This window comes from Gigantopelta aegis, chromosome 13, assembly GCF_016097555.1.
Source record: "Gigantopelta aegis isolate Gae_Host chromosome 13, Gae_host_genome, whole genome shotgun sequence".
NCBI lineage: Eukaryota > Metazoa > Mollusca > Gastropoda > Neomphalida > Peltospiridae > Gigantopelta > Gigantopelta aegis.
Window position 1 is genome coordinate 3,628,330 of NC_054711.1, and position 21,590 is coordinate 3,649,919.

General features: G+C 37.9%; 1 protein-coding gene across 2 annotated transcripts in view; it reads right to left on the reverse strand.

The window, feature by feature from the left end:
• Positions 1-21,590, reverse strand: part of LOC121387352 (activin receptor type-1-like) — a 53,937-nt gene that overhangs the window by 31,952 nt on the left and 395 nt on the right. Inside the window, exons 1-2 of one of the 2 annotated variants that reach the window (XM_041518400.1) lie at positions 7,090-7,221; positions 2,403-2,453 (exon numbers count right to left, since the gene is read on the reverse strand). In XM_041518400.1, the coding sequence (XP_041374334.1) occupies positions 2,403-2,451 (49 nt within the window). In that variant the 5' untranslated portion in view covers positions 2,452-2,453; positions 7,090-7,221. Of the gene's footprint in view, positions 1-2,402; positions 2,454-7,089; positions 7,222-21,590 lie in introns of those variants that run through there. The other variant, XM_041518398.1, reaches the window with a different exon arrangement.

Genomic DNA, 21,590 nt, shown 5'->3' on the forward strand with positions numbered 1-21,590 from the left:
GAACATGGATACCAAATCATGTCATTGTATTGAATTCCACACATTCTTATAGCCCTATAATGTGTAACTGATGGCAAACATATTTGCAAAATGACGTGGAAAAAAAGAATTAAATGAGTGCTCTTTCTTGCATGGGTACTCGAGTCATGTGAACGGACTCGAGTGTTGCTAGACTCAGCCAGGGAACATTATGTTTTAAAAATCTTGATTAGCGATATTTCAAGTGAACTGAAAATTGATTAGCAGCTACTTTTTAATGTTTATAAATTGTGAAGCGATCTTTGAAACTTGCGAAGCGAATCGCGACGTGATGCACGACAAATATTCCCAGTCAGCCCACACCACTCGAGGAAGGAAGGAATGCTTTATCTAATGATGCACTCAACATATTTCATTTACAGTTATATGGCGTTCGACACTGGATATTGAGGGAGGATACCCGCTGTCGCCACTTCATGGGCTACTCTTTTCAATTAGCAGCAAGGGATCTTTTATCTGCACCAACCCATAGAGACAGGAAAGTACATACCACAGCTTTTGTTACACCTCTAGTGGAGCACTGGCTGGAATGAGAAATAGCTCAATGGGCCCACTGATGGGAATCGATCCAAGACCGACTGTGCATCAAACGAGCGCTTTACCACTGGGCTACGTCCCGCCGTGAAGTACTCATGGAGACCCTACTGTACAAATCCTGGATGGGCCTACCGAGTGCTCTACCACCTGAGTTAGATCCTGCCCACTTCACAACACAGACGCCTGGTGGTTCGGTACTACGCGGAGTACTTATATCGGGTTTACACCTCAGCCACAATTAACTAATCCTAAGCCGAGATACTCTTTATGTTCACCTGCCAACTGGAAACTGTTTTCTCACCTGTGGAATTAATTCATTAAGGTGTATACCTGTGCTATGTACATTTACAGGTAACAAGCCTAAAGCATTAAGGAACGTTCTAGAAATTATCCCAGGGGAGGGAATGAGGGACAAAATTTATACATATACAGTAACGGGGGATATTCTAGAAATTAAAAAAAAGAAGAAGTTCAAATCTGTTTTGTTTAATGACACCACTAGAGCACATTGATTTATTAATCATCTGGTAATTTTGACATATGGTCTGAGAGAAACCCTGCTACATTTTTCCATTAGCAACAAGGGATCTTTTATAACACATTTTCCCACAGACAATCCTTGTCTGTGGGATGGTGCATATAAAAGATCACTTGCTACTAATGGAAAAATGTAGCTGGTTTCCTCTCTATGAGTCAAAGTCAAAAGAGAGAGAGAAATTTTATAAATTTTGGATTTCATGAATGTAGAAGGAGAAATCGAATACTAACAAGTATATACCGGTAATTAAATTATTATTTTTACCTTCCTTTCTTTTCTGATTTTTAATCAATCTATCTATCTATCTATATAGATGTACATATATAAATAAATAAAACTAAAGCTCGTTAATCTGAGTACAATGTCTTTTGATATAACCAGCTCTGGTTCTCAGCCTTAAAAGTTAAAAAAAAAAAATGTCTTCCCGTCTAATTGGGCGTTTGGTTGGTGGGGACCCCAAACACAATAAACTAATATGGTTTTCTTAACACGGGCAAGCGGCTAACATTTAGCAAGTTCACAGTGTTAACAGCCTGTAGTCTGCCTTCAAATTGGGAGCGACCGGCTGCTACACAACTTTGTGGATGTTGTTTCAATTAAGAGCATTAAAATGAGAAGCGCAGATATGCCAGTTGCCAGTGTGCCAGCTATCAAGCAATATGGTTTGATGATCTGGGATCTGGTGGTGTGTGTTGGGCTCCCCAATTAACCGACAGTCTTTCCCTCTCTCCCTGCAGCCTGTCTGGTTAGGGCAGGCAGCATCAGATAATACAACCCCCCCTCCCCATGGTCCCTCATCCCCCTCTCCAGCCTCACCACACATACAGAGAAATGTCAGGTAGTGTGGGTAACCTTAGCCGTCAAATGAAAACAAAGGCTGATACAGTGTTTAGTTTTTGTTTCATGCACCAAGTGTGATTTGTGACATACTTGGTGAATGGTCTAGGCTACGTTTAAGTGGGGAAGGTGAGGAAAGACAGGGTTACAAGTAGAAAAGAGAGGGAAAGAAAAAGAAAGAGAGAGAGAGAGAGAGAGAGAGAGAGAGAGAGAGAGAGAGAGAGAGAGAGAGAGAGAGAGAGATTGAAAGAGAGAGGGAGAGAGAAATAGAGATATTGAGAGAGAGAGAGAGAGAGAGAGAGAGAGAGAGAGAGAGAGAGAGAGAAATAGAGATATTGAGAGAGAGAAAGCATGAGAGAGAGAGAGAGAGAGAGAGAGAGAGAGAGAGAGAGAGAGAGAGAGAGAGAGAGAGAGAGAGAGAGAGAGAGAGAGAGAGATAAAACAAACTTACTGTCATGTCGTGTGGTCGTGTTGATCACCATACTGCTGGTTGGTGCCATCACTGCAAAAACAATAAACATCAACTTGAGACATTTCGTGAGATAAATTAAAAAAAAACCCGAAGAAAAGTGTTGAAATAAAAAACTTTAAAAATCAAGTCCAATTCATAAAAATCCTCAAAACTTTATACATGTATGTACATGACGTTTTGTGATTAGTTGATTTGACTGTAGTTGTTTTAACGACAATCTCGGTTTTCTTTCTTTATAAAAATAGCAAATATAATTACCTTTAAAATACTGACTTAAAACTGTAACAGGTTGAATTATTATGAAAAAAAAGAGTTACATACGGCCTGAACAGAATAACTTTAAATCTATTCACTATATGTACTAGTACGGCAAGCAGTCTCCCATGGTGACCGGGGATAATACATTGTATTTGAAGTGCTCCGAAAAGCTACCTTGTTTGCCCGGCAGTCGACGAGGTGGGCAAAAAACCCCAACAAAAGTTTCCGAAATGTCGAGCCTCTTACCCCGAGCTTGGCAGGTACTTGAACCTGGGTAACATAGGGAAGTGTTTGTAATTACACCAGACACAGAGAATAACCCACGGCCATGACCAGCCCAGATTAATACAACTCTCTGAGGGTTTAATACGGGCCACACTCAGTGACATGTCAAAGTATTCAAGTTGTGTGTCAAAAAGGCATCATGTATAAGAGTGTTGAAGATTTTTAATAAAACAGATTTTTTAAAAGATATTTTTATAATATAAGGGTAGCAATAGGACTTTATTATATCCAGAATAGTTCAAGATATAGAGGGAAATATAACCAGTATGACACACGTGTCGTAACGATTTCACGTGACACAGAGGCAGTGAGTAACTTTATTATATCCATGTAGTTCAAGAAATACAGGGAAATATTACCAGTATGACATACGTCATAACAATTTCACGTGACACAGAGGCAGTGAGTAACTTTATTATACAGCATCCACATTGTTCAAGAGATACAGGGAAATATAACCAGTATGACACACATGTCATAACGATTTCATGTGACCAACAAACAATGTCATTTTGGGAAGTGGTTAAGTGCTCGACTGATGTGTGGTTGGCCTAGGATCGATCTCTGTCAGTGGGCCCATTGAACTATTTCTTGTTCCAGCCAGTGTACCCTGACTGGTATATCAAAGGCCATGGTATGTGCTATCCTGTCTGTGGAATGGTGCATATTATAAAAGATCCCTTGCTACTAATAGAAAAACATTAAGCGGGTTTCCTATCTAATACTATGTCAAAAATTACCAAATGTTTGACATCCAATAGCCGATGATTAATAGATCAGTGTGCTATAGTGGTGTTGTTAAACGAAACATTTTTTTATAAGATAACGTGGCTTCCATAGTTTTAGCTCTGTATAATTGCTTACCAAAATGAAATTTTGTCATCTCCTAGTTACATTTCAAACATTTTACCACAATCCTTGTTGTTAATAACATGTAGCTTTTGGCAAATTATATATATATATACATGTATATATATATATTTTTTTTTCTTTTCTTAATTAGCCACTTTTGAATAATTTTCAAGTAAATACTACATATCTGAAAACTGACTAAGACCAAACTCTGTTCAGTGAGAACCGTGAAATGTTTTTGAATGAACTCATAAATGGGTTATACAACAGCTTGTACTGATTAATTAATCATTTAATCATGGGTATTTGGGTCCCAAACAGTTAATCATTCTGATACACATTTCATTAGAGGAAAGTAAAGTAAAGTTTGTTTTATTTAACGACGCCACTAGAGCACATTGATTTTTTATCTTATCATCGGCTATTGAACGTCAAACATATGGTCATTCTGACACTGTTTTTTAGAGGAAACCCGCTGTCGCCACATAGGCTACTCTTTTATGACAGGCAGCAAGGGATCTTTTATTTGCGCTTCCCACAGACAGGATAGCACAAACAATGGCCTTTGTTGAACCAGTTATGGATCACTGGTCGGTGCAAGTGGTTTACACCTACCCATTGAGCCTTGCGGAGCACTCACTCAGGGTTTGGAGTTGGTATCTGGATTAAAAATCCCATGCCTCGACTGGGATCCGAACCCAGTACCTACCAGCCTGTAGACCGATGGCCTAACCACGATGCCACCGAGGCCGGTATTTCACTAGAGGAAAACTGGGAATATTTTTCCATTAGTAGCAACACATATTTTATATTCACTTTCCCCACAGACAAGACAGCACACATCACGGTGTTTGATATACCAGTCGCAACAACCATACAGGGTATCAAAAAGAAAGAAATGATTTATTTAACGACACACTCAACACATTTTAATTATGGTTATATGGCATCAGACATATGGTTAAGGACCACACAGATACTGAGAGGAAACCTGCTGTTGCCACTTCATGGGCAACTCTTTCCGATTGGCAGCAAGGGATCTTTTATATGCACCATCCCACAGGCAGAATAGCACATACCACGGCCTTTGTTATACCGGTCGTGGTGCACTGGCTGTGGTGAGAAATAGCCCAATGGGCCCACCGATGGGGATCGATCCCAGACCGACTGCGCGCTGTACCACTGAGCTATGCCCCGCCTATACAGGGTCTCATGTTAGACACTGAATACCCAGTTTAAAATGCTGAGGTGTCATTACACAAATATTCCTTTCCTTTACTCCAAACATTCAACAGTTGAAACCAACATGTAATGGATTGGGCTATTTCTTGTCACAGCCAGTACACTACGACTGCAGTGTTTCTGCCAGAAGGAAACTTTTTGGGTATGGCATATGAAACTGAATATTTACAAGGTGTGTACTGAATGAAACCACATCTACAAGGGGTATGGGGGGCATTCCCCAGAAAGAAAATGTTTTAGGTTTAGGGTTTGGGTTAAGAAAATCATACAGTAATGATAAGAGTCATTAATTTTGTCAAAAGGTCAATTTAAAAAATAAAATCTGCAAAAATATTTGGGTATGGTGCCATACACAGTTTACCCTCTGGCAGAAACCCTGGACTGGTATATCAAAAGCTGTGGTATGTGCTATCCTGTCTGGGATGGTGCATATAAAAGATCCCTTGCTACTAATGGAAAAATGTAACAGGTTTCCTCTCTGACTGTGACAAAATGACCATATGTTTAATATCCAATAGGCGATGATTACTAATTAATCAATGTGCTCTAGTGGTGTCGTTAACGAAAAAAATTTTTTTTGTTTTCTACACATAAAGGATATTTCCCAAAGGTGTTTATTTTGGCACAACACTGGCATGGAACATGGAAAATGGATGTATTAAAAATCAGTTTTATTAGGCCATTGTAATCATCTGGGTCTTTTTTCCCCATTTCATACCTGCACTACACCAAAACCAAGTCATATGAAAAATGACCCAATGGTGGCAATTTTAGACTGATTTAATTTGACAAAATTGAAACAAATTTTGTCTCTCCATTTAGTTCTACAATTAAAAAATAAAAGTTTACCATCCAACTCCGATAAAGAGATATAATATTACAAACCAAATCTTTTTTAATGGTATCTGCATAAACTTACGCTCTTTACTTATTTCAGAGTTCGACAAATGTTTGAGAAAGTCACTATAGTCCTCACAGAAGCTTTGACTAGTGCCCTATGTATTAAAGTAATACACTAGTTAATTTCCACTTGCCCAGACCAAAGATTCACTAGCTGGGACTGGGGCAGGGCTAGCTCTAGGACTGGGGCAGGGCTAGCTCTGGGCCAGCAGAACATTTGGCCAAATTATCTGTTAAACTTCAAAACTAGCAGAAACCCAGTTATTTTGTATTAAAATATCAATTATTACATGAAATTATTTCGCCAAATTATCTGTTAAACTTCAAAACTAGCAGAAACCCAGTTATTTTGTATTAAAATATCAATTATTACATGAAATTATTTCGCCAAATTAAAATAAAATTCACCAATTGTTTTTGAAATTGGCAACTGGCGAATTTGGCAAGTGCCCGAGCTGGCCCTGCTGAGGGCTGGTTGATTTTTCAAACCATGCCTATTTAGTTTGCTTCACACAAATGTAAACTTCAGAATATTACAAAAACTTAACCAGATGCACAAACACATGAAATGCATAATTTTTCACACCCAGATAACAGGGTTTCTAGAATTTTCATAAAATCCACTAGCCGTGAGATCAGTCATTTAAAATATTTACTAGCCACGATTAAAAATTCACTAGCCCTACTTAATAGTTAATACAATTTTACTAAATAATAATAATAATCAGATATGTCACCTAAAGAGGGAGATACAACTTAAAAACACTAACACTGGGGGATTGGGGTGGGGTCAGGATATTCAATTTACAAAATAGACGTAACTGCAACATTTGACCAAAATATTTTCACTACCATTTTGACATGGTAATGGTAGTTATTTACTAGCACAACATTGAATATCACTAGCCATGAGAGTAGGGCTACCATAATCTAGAAGCTCTGCATACAATAAACAGTAGGTACACAACCAATGTATGTATATGGAATTTTAACCAGTCACACACAAGTCCATGACATCACATAACTTTACACAAATATATATATTCAACATGTATGTATGCACACATGTAAAATGTATATATGAACAGATTATATACTAAGTATGTAAAAAGTATAACATTATACAGACCTGTACATATACGTATAACCAGTACATAGCATGTACATGCATGCTATAGTAACAATTCCACAAGTACATTCACAGTTAATTAATATATCAATGTCACGCTTGATCGAGCTTCAAAAGTCTCGCACCGAGTCCGCACAAATGCACTCAAGACACCGTATCCAGGAAATAAACACAGACACATACACGTACACATACACTCTCTATCTTCTTTGGTGTCTTTTCTCCGATTGTTTCAAAGCACTGTTATATACATAACGTCACAATAGCAGGGGAACCGACGTGCGTTCCTCATCCATATACTGCATGTAATCAGCCGTAAGAAAGTGCAGTCGCTGTGAATCAAACCCTGCACACAAAAAGCAAACAGGCATCTTATTGGGAATACCGTGGGTGACACCCACCTCATTCACGCAGCCTGTTGCCGTTCGGTATTGGCCATATGCCGATTTTCATTGGTAGCCAGTAAATATCACACCCCCCCCTGCTGTAATAAAAACTGAAAACAACAATGACACAAGTCTGTGCATACACACACACAAACACAAACACACACACTCTCACATACAAGTCGGTCTTAGACTCGTATTCTTAAGCCCGTTCTTTCAGCGGTCGCAAATTCACCATGGTCGCCGAAAGAAAGGCTGGTATTGACGGCGTGACAATTACATTCATACTCCAGTGAGCACTATTCATGACAGGGTGGCCGATTTACACACTCACACAGAATACCCGGGGAGGGATATTGACTTGTGCTTGTTGGGAGCTGTTTTCTCTTTCTCTTTTTCTTTTTTCTTCTTTTTCAAATCTTCGTGAAAGTAACTGGACAATGGTAGTGTCAGTGGAACTGTCAAACAATTTTACTAAGATTGCCTAGATGCAGTTCTGCAGATACTGGAACAATACGCATGCATTTTAAGATTGGCTACCCAGTTCTTTATATTATTTGAACAATATTTTAAGATTGCCTGCCCAGAACAGCAGATATTGGAACAATATTTTAAGATTGCCTGCCCAGTTCTGCAGATATTGGAACAATATTTTAAGATTGCCTGCCCAGTTCTGCAGATATTGAAACAATATTTTAAGATTGCCTGCCCAATTATGCAGATATTGGAAGAGTATTTTAAGATTGCCTGCCCAATTATGCATAATATTTGAACAATATTTTAAGATTGCCCAGATGCAGTTATGCAGATATTGGAATGATACACTTGTATTTTAAGATTGGCTACCCAGTTCTTTATAATATTTGTACAATATTTTAAGATTGCTGATGCAGTTCTGCAAATATTGGAACAATACACATGTATTTTATGATTGGCTACCCAGTTCCGCAGATATTGGAAAAATATTTTAAGATTACCTGCCAAATTATGCATAATATTTGAATAATATGTTAACATTACCTGACCAGTTCTGTATATATTTGAAAAATATTTTAAGATTGCCTGCTCAATCATGCATAATATTTTAACAATATTTTAAGACTACCTGCCCAGTTCTGTATAAATACAGAACAATATTTTAAAAGTGCTTGCTCAGTTCTGCATACACCTACATATACAGCAATATCTGTAAAATTTTCTTTTAAAAAAAAAGTAAAAAAAAAAGAAAAGAAAAAAAAAAACACTTGCAAAAAGGCTAATAGGATTATGATTTTGATTACCCCACCGATGTAAATCACTAGCCCAAATTCCAGGAATATTTTGTGCTAATTTCTTGTTCCGGCCAGTGCACAACGACTGGTATATCCTGTCTGTGGGATGGGTGTATATAAAAGATCCCTAGTTACTAATGGGAAAACATGTAGTGGGTTTCCTCTCTAATACCCAGTAGTCTAAAACTGTGGACATGCACACATCACCCGACGTGACTGTCTAGTTTTGACCCATTTAACTTTTTAGATTTCTCATCCACTTTAACCGTTGAATCATTTTTTTTTTTTTCAAATGGAAAACTGTACCCCTAAAAACTGAACCATTTTTGTTCTTCACTAAAACTATGCTGACCAATCAGAAATACATATATCCAACAAAAACTATTTCACAGACTAGCGGTACAGCCATAATTACAAAAATTCAATAAATCTGCAATCAGCTTTCATTTTTTTTTTTTTTAAAGACTTTCTGCCATAAAGCACTATTTTCCTTTGACACACTCCTACATGCTTGCAAGCAAAATGGCTCCTAGAAGTCTGCATGCATGCACTGGAAGGAAAAAGATGAATTCCGTTCTGACAAAGTGTCGCATAATAACACAAAGATAAAAAGCAAGACAAATGAAGTTCAAGTCGACTGTTGGTTCCAGGCATCCTACATTGTCGTATTTTGTACAAATAATGAGCCAGGACAATTAAATTGATAATCACCAAAACATGCTTCTAAGATGTTTTTAATCTTTTCTTTAATGAAAGTTCACAACGTACAATATAAATGAAAGGATAAATGTTTTATTTAACAATGTACTCAACACATTTTATTTACAGTTATATGGCATCAGACATACATGTATGGTTAAGGACCCCGAAGACATTGAGAGAGGAAACCCGCTGTCACCACTGTCTTTTCGATTAGCAGCAAGGGATCTTTTATATGCATCTTCCCACACAGGACAGTACATACCACGGCCTTTGTTATACCAGTTGTGAAGCACCGGCTGGCACAACGTACAATGTTATACAAAGTATTTAAAAAACAGAAGAGGCAAGGGAGGGGAATTGGGTAGAGAGGACCTGAAACAAAGGAAAGGAACACCTCAGCACATTATAAAATAGGGCTATTTGGTGATAATATAAGGAAATTTCTAAATTTGACAGAGATGAAAGGAAAGGAATGTTTGTTTAATGACACCTCAGCACATTATAAAATAGGGCTATTTGGTGATAATATAAGGAAATTTCTAAATTTGACAGAGATGAAAGGAAAGGAATGTTTGTTTAATGACACCTCAGCACATTATAAAATAGGGCTATTTGGTGATAATATAAGGAAATTTCTAAATTTGACAGAGATAAAAGGAAAGGAATGTTTGTTTAATGACACCTCAGCACATTATAAAATAGGGCTATTTGGTGATAATATAAGGAAATTTCTAAATTTGACAGAGATGAAAGGAAAGGAATGTTTGTTTAATGACACCTCAGCACATTATAAAATAGGGCTATTTGGTGATAATATAAGGAAATTTCTAAATTTGACAGAGATGAAAGGAAAGGAATGTTTGTTTAATGACACCTCAGCACATTATAAAATAGGGCTATTTGGTGATAATATAAGGAAATTTCTAAATTTGACAGAGATTAAAGGAAAGGAATGTTTGTTTAATGACACCTCAGCACATTATAAAATAGGGCTATTTGGTGATAATATAAGGAAATTTCTAAATTTGACAGAGATTAAAGGAAAGGAATGTTTGTTTAATGACACCTCAGCACATTATAAAATAGGGCTATTTGGTGATAATATAAGGAAATTTCTAAATTTGACAGAGATGAAAGGAAAGGAATGTTTGTTTAATGACACCTCAGCACATTATAAAATAGGGCTATTTGGTGATAATATAAGGAAATTTCTAAATTTGACAGAGATAAAAGGAAAGGAATGTCTGTTTAAAGACACCTCAGCACATTATAAAATAGGGCATTTGGTGATAATATAAGGAAATTTCTAAATTTGACAGAGATTAAAGGAAAGGAATGTTTGTTTAATGACACCTCAGCACATTATAAAATAGGGCTATTTGGTGATAATATAAGGAAATTTCTAAATTTGACAGAGATAAAAGGAAAGGAATGTCTGTTTAAAGACACCTCAGCACATTTTAAACTACATGTACAGCTTGGTCGAGAGTGAGAGAGGAAAGGAATGTCTGTTTAAAGACACCTCAGCACATTTTAAACTACATGTACAGCTTGGTCGAGAGTGAGAGAGGAAAGGAATGTCTGTTTAAAGACACCTCAGCACATTTTAAACTACATGTACAGCTTGGTCGAGAGTGAGAGAGGAAAGGAATGTCTATTTAAAAACACCTCAGCACATTTTAAACTATATGTACAGCTTGGTCGAGAGTGAGAGGAAAGGAATGTCTGTTTAAAAACACCTCAGCACATTTTAAACTACATGTACAGCTTGGTCGAGAGAGAGAGGAAAGGAATGTCTGTTTAATGACACCTCAACACATTTTAAACTACATATACAGCTTGGTCGAGAGTGTGAGAGGAAAGGAATGTCTGTTTAAAGACACCTCAGCACATTTTAACTGTGGCTACACATATCTGGTGCCTAAGAGACAGACAGAGAGAGAGAGAGAGAGAGAGAGAGAGAGAGAGAGAGAGAGAGAGAGAGAGAGAGAGAGAGAGAGAGAGAGAGAGAGAGAGAGAGAGAGAGAGACAGAGAATAGAAATCCACTGCACACTACAAGAAGAAAGCTTGTAATACACTTTGAATTTTCTTCTGATACAATCGTGGACTACTAGTTCAAACTGGGCAGTGTTTCTACCAGAAAGAAATTTTGGGGTATGACGCCATGGAATTGAATGCAACCATGGTCAACAAGGGGGTATGGGGGGCCTCCCCCAGAAAGAAAATAAGTTAAGTTTAGGGTTAGGGTTAAGAAAAATCATACAGTACTGATAAAGAGTAATTAATTTTGTCAAAAGGTTAACTTAAAAAAAAAAATAATCTGCAAAACGTTTTGGATATGGCGCCATACCCATTTTACCCTCTGGCAGAAACCCTTCTGCCCTGCTGGGGGGGGGGGGGGTGGGGGGGGGGAAACAATCATATAAATGGGTCCACCGAGAAGATTCGATCCTTTGACCTAAGCACCTCAGGCTAGTTGTGTTCTACCAACTGAGTAAGATCGTTTCCCACTTTAGACAAATCTAGTGCACTTTCTGATAATCATGCTCTAGCACTTATCACACAGTATACAATATACTCTACCAGTATACAATACACTCTAACAGTATACAATACACTCTAACAGTATACAATACACTCTACCAGTATACACTCTACCAGTATACAAGACACTCTACCAGTATACAAGACACTCTAACAGTATACAATACACTCTAACAGTATACAATACTCTAACAGTATACACTACTCTAGCAGTATACAGTACACTCTAACAGTATACAGTACTCTAACAGTATACAATACACTAACAGTATATTCAAACAGTAAACAATACTCTAACAGTATACAATATACTATAACAGTATACAATATACTATAACAGTATACAATACACGTTAACAGTATACAATATACTCAAATAGTATACAATATACTGCAACAGTATACAATATACTCTAACAGTATATAATATATACAATATATAACATATACATATATATATATATAACAATATACAATTTTAATCAACCATTGTTACCTCAGAAAAATAGGTCCGACGGAATCGCACACAAATGTAGCTCTATTGTAAAGCAAATGGAAAGACCATATAGCTTGAATTGAGCCAGCCAGCCCAAGTGGGTTCTAAATAAACAGCCGCGGAGAGGCAGCCTGTATATATTTTATAAAACACCCATCCTCAAGTGTATATTTTGAGCCAACCGAGTGCTTACTGTAAAATGTTTACCTAGACCAGGTGGGCATGAATCCCCCCTCCCTCCCCCCACACCTGCAGGATGTATACATGTACACACACACAAGATGTGCTGCACATTTCTACCTAGTTACAAAGAGAAGTGCTAAGGCTGTTCGAAAAACAAAACAACAGTATATGGGGTAGGTATTTCTGGGGATTTTTTAAAATACTTTTTTTCATGCTTATATCCAGTTACGGTTCAAGCATGCTGTCCTGGATGTACACACATCAGCTATCTCTAGGGTGTCTGTCCAGGAGTCAGGGTTAGTGGTTAGCTGTTAGTGAAAGAGAACTCGGTATAGTGGTCAGTTGTTAAATACTCGCTCTGGATGAGAGCCGGTACAGGGCTGCGAACCCAGCACTTACCAGCTTTATGTCCGATGGTTTAACCATGACACCACCGAGGCTGGTATGGAGCTTCTTGTAGATTATTTATTTATTTTTAATTTTTTTGGGAAAGGGGGGTGCTTGGTGGATTTTTTTTTTATAGGAGTGGACAAAAATCTCCCTCTTTCCCAACAGTTACAGAAAGTAGATGTACAAACACAATATCTAGTGGAGAAAACAGCACAAGAGGTGGAGGTTTCTAGTAAAAACATTTTATGGGGGTGGGCTGGAGTTTCCCACCCACGCCCATATGATATGATAAGATGTGCTAAAGAAAATGTCCGTTAAAAATTTACAGAATCTTTAGGGCCGTTAATATACCTGTGCAGTGTTTCTGCCAGAAAGAAATTTTTGGGTATGGTGCTATGGAACTGAATGCAACCACAGTCAACCACAGGGTATTGGCAGCCTCTCCCAGAAAGAAAATTGATTAAGTTTAGGGTCAGGGTTAAGAAAATCATACAGTAAGATAAGAATATTAATTTTGTCAAAAGGTTAACTTAAAAAAAACAATCTGCAAAAATATTTGGGTATGGCGTCATACCCATTTTACTCTCTGGCAGAAACCATTAGCCAGTCACAGTGAACTGGCTGGAATGAAAAAAAGGGGATGATTCCTAGACCCTAGATCGATCCCAGACTGACCGTGCATCAAGCGAGCGCTTTACCACTGGGCTACATCCCGCCCCTGCACCAAGATGTGCCACACAAGATGTGCCACACATATATCTGTCCCTAGATATAAACAGAATTTCTACGGTATTTGAAAACAGCACATGTGGTCGGGGTTTCTGGTAGATCTTTTTATGGGGGTGGGCTGGAGTCCCCATCCGACCACCCTCATTAAGATATGCAGAAAATTTCTCCCTACTGTAGTTATAAATGTACAGAATCTATAAGGCTGTTTCAGGAAACAGTAAAAACAGGGGCGGGGATTTCTGGAAGATTGGGGTTGCTGGGGGAGGGGATGCGAGTGTCTGTTGGAATTAGTTTGTTTTTGTAAAGGTGTAGAACATACCAGTACATGATACAGCAGGTTAAACATAAAAATGCTACACATTTCTTGCTAGCTACAAAGTTAAAGGGTTTTTTTGTAGAACATACCAGTACATGATACAGCAGGTTAGACATAAAAATGCTACACATTTCTTGCTAGCTACAAAGTTAAAGTTTGTTTTTTTAAAGGTGTAGAACATACCAGTACATGATACAGCAGGTTAGACATAAAAATGCTACACATTTCTTGCTAGCTACAAAGTTAAAGTTTTTTTTTGTAAAGGTGTAGAACATACCAGTACATGATACAGCAGGTTAGACATAAAAATGCTACACATTTCTTGCTAGCTACAAAGTTAAAGTTTTTTTTTTTAAAGGTGTAGAACATACCAGTACATGATACAGCAGGTTAGACATAAAAATGCTACACATTTCTTGCTAGCTACAAAGTTAAAGTTTTTTTTTGTAAAGGTGTAGAACATACCAGTACATGATACAGCAGGTTAGACATAAACATGCTACACATTTCTTGCTAGCTACAAAGTTAAAGTTTTTTTTTTTAAAGGTGTAGAACATACCAGTACATGATACAGCAGGTTAGACATAAAAATGCTACACATTTCTGGCTAGCTACAAAGTTAAAGTTTGTTTTTGTAAAGGTGTAGAACATACCAGTACATGATACAGCAGGTTAGACATAAAAATGCTACACATTTCTTGCTAGCTACAAAGTTAAAGTTTGTTTTTGTAAAGGTGTAGAACATACCAGTACATGATACAGCAGGTTAGACATAACCATGCTACACATTTCTTGCTAGCTACAAAGTTAAAGTTTGTTTTTTTAAAGGTGTAGAACATACCAGTACATGATACAGCAGGTTAGACATAAAAATGCTACACATTTCTTGCTAGCTACAAAGTTAAAGTTTCTTTTTGTTTAATGATACCATTGATTTATAAATCATCGGCTATTGGATGTCAAACATTTGGTAATTTTCATATATATACTACTCAAAAGAATTTAAGGGTCAAAAATTTATAACCAAATAAGTTTCAGAGTGTATTAGATTGATGATGTAAACTACATTTTTTTATTTATTGTTCCATATTTACAAAAAAACACAAATAAACGTCACTGTATACAAGAAAGTCACATGACATGCTGTCAAAGTTGAAGGTTGTCAAACATAGATTTTACACATTAGAACATTCGTTTAATAGTGTGTGAATCCACCCCTGGCGCGAATACACTCGACACATCGTTGCCTCATGCTGTTGATCAGACGTCTGAAGAACTCTTGGGGAATGGCCTGCCACTCTGCCATAAGAAGTTGATCCAGATCATGAAGGTTGGCCGGAGGGGCATAGTTATCCCGAACTCTCCTGCCTAATTCATCCCAGGCGTTCTCTATTGGGGCCAAGTCAGGCGAATATGCTGGCCAATCCATCCTGGCGATACCTTGTTGTCTGAGAAAGTCCGTTACCACCCTGGCGCGGTGGGGTCTGGCATTGTCATCCTGCAGAACTGCCCCGCCGCCAATCTGCTGAAGGCCTGGGAGAACCAACGGCCGGATAATCTCATTCAGATAGCGGATTCCATTCAGATTGCCATCCACCACATAGAGGGGGGTCCTGTGGTGGATAGAGATGCCGCCCCACACCATGACGCTGCCACCACCGAACCGGTGATGTTGTCTAACGTTAACGTCAGCGAAGCGCTCCCCAGGACGTCTGTAGACACGAACCCGACCGTCGTTGAACTGGAGACTAAACCTGGACTCATCAGTGGACATCACTCGACCCCACTGAGCACGTTGCCACCGCAGATGAAGTGTGCACCAGTGACATCTGGCCGTTCTGTGACGTGGTAGGAATGGTGGTCGAACAGCCTGGCGACGGCAGCGTAGATTATTGGCTCTCAGACGATTCCGTATGGTTTGATCAGACACTCGAGTTCCAGTCGCAGTCCGCAGATTGTCACGTAATCGGCGTGCAGTGGTTGTGCATTGACGTAGAGCCATATTGGTGATGTAGCGGTCCTCTCTATTTGTAGTGCTTCGGGGTCTTCCCGAACGTGGACGATTTCGAACAGAATTCGTTGCTTGGTACTGTTGCCACAGTCGGCCAACGACACTCTGACTGACACCAAGTCTCAGAGCAACATTTCTTTGCGTATTGCCATCCTGAAGCCAAGCAATAGCCCTTCCTTGATCTTCGATAGTCAGTTGAAGTCGTACCATTGTCGAATTTGGAGTGTGCACCGTACACGAACGCAAGCTCCAATTATACGGAAATTCAGCATTAGGAACATGGAATACACGTGCAAAGCGTGCAAATGAAGCGCTTTGTGAAAAAGCAAGTTATGGGCACTTAGCAGAACTTTCGCTTTCGCCCTAATTTACGTGCAAATGTAAGCATGTTTTCGCCATTAGAACTAGTCGACAGTGTCAATGACAGTGGATTTTAATTCATTTATGGGTTGCTTAGACCCACTTTCGTCAAAATGGAACAATACCATGCGTGACATTATGGTCTAGCTAATATAATTGACATTCAGAAAATAATGTCGAAAATATCGTCTGACCCTTAAATTCTTTTGAGTAGTATATTTCTTGTTCTAGCCAGTGCTTTGGCAGTACTCTCAGAATGATCTTTAAAGGTAAAATGAGTGTCTGATTAGTAACTAATGAGGGAAACCACAGCACTTGCTGTCTTTGCCATGTTAAACTTCCAATCCTGGTAGCACATCTGTTAAAACGTTTGTTTTTGCTTTGCTTAACGACACCACTAGAGCACACTGATTTATTAATCATCGGCTATTGGATGTCAAACATTGGCTAATTTTGACATATAGTCTTAGAGAGGAAACCTGCTAAATTTTTCCATTAGTAGCAAGGAATCTTTTATATGCACTATCCCACAGACAGGAGAGCACATACCACAGCCTTTGATATATCAGTTTTGGTGCAGTGGATGGAGCGAGAAGATAATAAACAAAAGCTAAGACATATATATACATGGCCCATATTTTTGTAACTGTCTACACAATATATACATATATGTAGTACTGTGAGAAAGGTATAGGATATTATAGTGTTAGGAATCGATTGACATTTTATCATCAATAATAAGCAGTTTATGTCAACTCTTCAACTTACGCTTAAGGAAGGAAGGAAATGTTTTATTTAACGATGCACTCAACACATTTTATTTATGGTTACATGGTGTCAGACATATGGTTAAGGACCACACAGATATAGAGAGAGGAAACCCGCTGTTGCCACTTCATGGGCTACTCTTTTCGATTAGCAGCAAGGGATCTTTTATATGCACCATCCAACAGACAGGATAGTACATACCACAGCCTTTGTTACACCAACCGGCCTCAGTGGCGTCATGGTTCGGCCATCGGTCTACAGGCTGGTAGGTACTGGGTTCGGATCCCAGTCAAGGCATGGGATTTTTAATCTAGATATCGACTCCAAACCGTGAGTGGGTGCTCCACAAGGCGCAATGGGTAGGTGTAAACCACTTGCACTGACCAGTGATCCATAACTGGTTCAACAAAGGCCATGGTTTGTGCTATCCTGCCTGTGGGAAGCGCAAATAAAACATCCCTTGCTGCCTGTCGTAAAAGAGTAGCCTATGTGGCGACAGTGTCAGAATGACCATATGTTTGACGTCCAATAGCTGATGATAAGATAAAAGAATAAATGTGCTCTAGTGGTGTCGTTAAATAAAACAAACTTTACTTTGTTCCACCAGTTGTGGAGCACTGGCTGGAACAAGAAATAGCCCACTGGAGGGGATGGATCCTAAAACCGACCGTGAATCACGCGAGCGCTTTGCCACTGGGCTGCATCCCTCCCCAATTTATGATTAAATACAACTGGTTACAATTACATGAACATGACGATTTGAATTATAAGAACCATGTTGTCGTCATGGGGACAGACCATACAAACACTAATTTTACTTCAAGTAACTTTTAAAAAAACCCAATCTTAATGCACACATGTCACGTGAAAACAAACACCAACCCCAAGTACTTCAATTCCATCATGTAAACTGAAGGTAAAATTAGTCAATATTTGATGATCGATCATCACTTTGGTATATCAAACCGATCAATTTTCAATTATAATCGCTAATGGAATATCACAAAAAAGTTACTTGGTTCCTAATTTACATGCTGAGAAAAAGAAGGTGCATGTAGGTAGGTAGCAGTGTTTCTGCCAGAAAGAAAGTTTTGGAGTATGGCCTTATGGAACTGTATGCAACCACAGTCAACAGGAGTGTGTGTGTGTGTGGGGGGGGGGGGGGGGGGCCCCAGAAAGAAAATGTATTAAGTTTAGGGTTAGGGTTAAAAAAATGATAAGAGTAATTAATTTTGTCAAAAGCTTAATTTAACAAAAAAAACAAATCTGCAAATATTTTGGATATGGCACCATACCCATTTTACCCTCTGGCAGAAACCCTGGGTAGGTAGGTAGGTAGGTAGGTAGGTAGGTAGGTAGGTAGGTAGGTAGGTAGGTAGGTAGGTAGGTAGGTAAAAAAAAAATTCATTTTGGAAAGTGATTTCATATGCAGTGTTTTTGCCAGAAAGAAATATTTAAGTATGGCACTATGGAATCGAATGCAACCACAGTCAACAGGGGCTATGGTGGCCTCCCCCTGAAAGAAAATGGGTTAGGTTTAGGGTAAGGAAAATCATACAGTAATGATAAAGAGTCATTAATTTTGTCCGAAGGTTAATTTAAACAAAAATCAAATCTGCAAAATATTGGGTTATGGTGAGGAGAAAAGAGGAAATCTAGAGGGGTCCGGGGGCAAGGATGATTAAAATGCGAGGAAACGCAATGTTCCATGAGAGGAAAACTGCAGATTCGAGGAGAATTCCCACCCCTGCATGATTCTTGTTTCACCCTCTGACAGAAACCCTGATTTGGTACATATAAATTGATCAACACAACACCAAAATGATTGGTTCCAATCTTTTTGTTATGATTTAAAAGATTTAAAAAAAAAAAGAAGGATTACATTTGTATAGGTGGCAGGTCAAAATTAGAGATGGTCAGGGAAGCAACACAAACAATAATACTGAGACGAGAATGTACAACGGGTCATAATAATCACTGGCCATTCCATGTTGCTATGTTCATACAGATTTTGAAAACAAAAAGCCTGAAAATTACAAACTACATATATACAGAACATAAACCACTGGGCAAGAGTTTGACCCATTATTTCCCAACAATATAATATTATATATATTTTTTTTTTCTGGTAATGTGCAAACAATCAGTATTTACCAGAAGAGGTGAGTGATCACTCATGTTTGTTTTATTTATATGCAGTAGGACAAAACAAAGTGGGATAGATCCCCCACCCCACCCCAGTTTCTACAAGCTTGCATCTATAGTTTGTGTGTTGTTGTTTTTTAAAGATATACTTATTATAAAGAGTCATGCTTTTTAATAGGTCACATTCACATACATCCTAAAAATTATGTTAAACGAAGCAAAGAAATTAAGATTGAACTTAACCCACTGACTCATAACACTGGGTTAACCAGAAGGGGGCATGGAGCCACCCCTATCTCCAATTACACCTAATTCCCACATATCTTCTTATATTTGCACGTCAACCCAAAACACGACTCGTAGAATGTAGATGTTTCCCCACCCCTCATCCCATAAAATACTGGCTAAGCCATCGACTCACAAACAAGGGTTATTTGTTAATACCTTTTTTTCTATGATTTTGAAAGACTGTAAATTGGAAATAAACTTCATTTTAATTTGTTTTGTTTTTTATGTCAGCTGTCTGGTTATTGAAGTTACCTGACTGTAATACTTTCTGGCAAAACTGTCTTCATATATACATGTACTTGCCAAAAATATATAGTCCTTATATGTTTTAACATACGAATCTTTCTTGAAGTTTGTTTATATTATATTCATTAAAGGTATGACTGCATCTTATATATCTTAACCAAACAATTTTACCATTATGATCATTCATTTACAAGAAATCTAATATATATATATATCCATGTTCCAAAAATGTAATCCGCTAGCACTGGTTGTCGAGGCCTATAACGTCCGATGAACTATTGAAAAGGTTTGTTTTGTTTAACGACATCACTATCGGCCATTGGATATCAAACATTTGGTCATTCTGACACGTAGTCATCAGAGGAAACCCGCTAAGTTTCTTAATGCAACAAGGATCTTTTATATGCCATTCCCACAGACAGGAAAGCACATACCATGGCCTTTGTCCAGTTGTGGTCACTGGTTGGAACAAGAAAAATTTGAATCACTTGAATGCATTCACTGAAGTGGTTCGATCCTGCGACGCAAACGGCTCAAGTGACTGAGCCAAGTCCCGCCCCTCATAAACTATTGAAGGTATTTAAATTAAAATAGATATAATTATATATTTGGTAAAGTTTACATCATTTGTTAGTGAAAATATTAGAAAATATATTTTTGCCAATTTGCAGATCTATATATTAGTATTTATTGGAAATATTATTAAAACAAAGTTTGATTAGGCAAATACTAATGTTCTAGCTACTTTGTATAGAAATTAACAATTCGCCAATTTGAAAATGGGTAGCCTAGCGTGAGACCTGAAATAAATCTCAGGAATTAGTTTATGACAGGAGGAGGGATTTAGCTCAGTCAGTTGATTGTTCGCTTGAGGTGTTTGTGTCACAGGATCGAACTACCTTGGTCGATCCATTCAACTGGGTTTTTTCTCATTCTAACCAGTGCACCATGACTGGCATATCAAAGGCCATGGTATGTGCTATCCTGTCTGTGGGATGGTGCATATAAAAGATCTCTTGCTACGTTAGAAAAAAATGTAGCAGGTTTCCTCTGATGACTATGAGTCAGAATTACCATGTTTGACATTCAATAGCCTATGATTAATTAATCAATCAATGTGCTCTAGTGGTGTCATTAAACAAAATAAACTTTTTTCTTTTTTTTTTAGTTTATGACAATTTAACTCCAGGGTTTCTAGATTATGGTAGTCCCACTCCCATGGCTAGTGATATTCAATGTTGCGCTGGTAAATAACTAATATTACCATGCCCAACGGCTAGTGAAAAAAGTTGTTAAATGCTGCATTTTTGTCTTATTTTTTAAATATGAATATACCCCACCAGTCTTAGTGTGTGTTTGAGCTCCATCTCCCTGTTATCATATCTGATTATTACTATTAATTAGTAAAACTTTATTTACTTGAAGTAAAGTAGGGCTAGTGGATTTTTAATCATGGCTGGTAAATTTCTGAAATTACTGATCCCATGACTAGTAAATTAAAAAAAAATTCTAGAAGCCCTGTAACTCACATACACATGAAAAAGTTATATTAATTATATTATGAAACAACAGCATGCTTTACGGGTGAGGGTGTATGTATATTTTGCTTACAGAAATACAATAATTCTGTTGTGTTTGTTAAAATGTTTGTTGCAAAAGTTACTC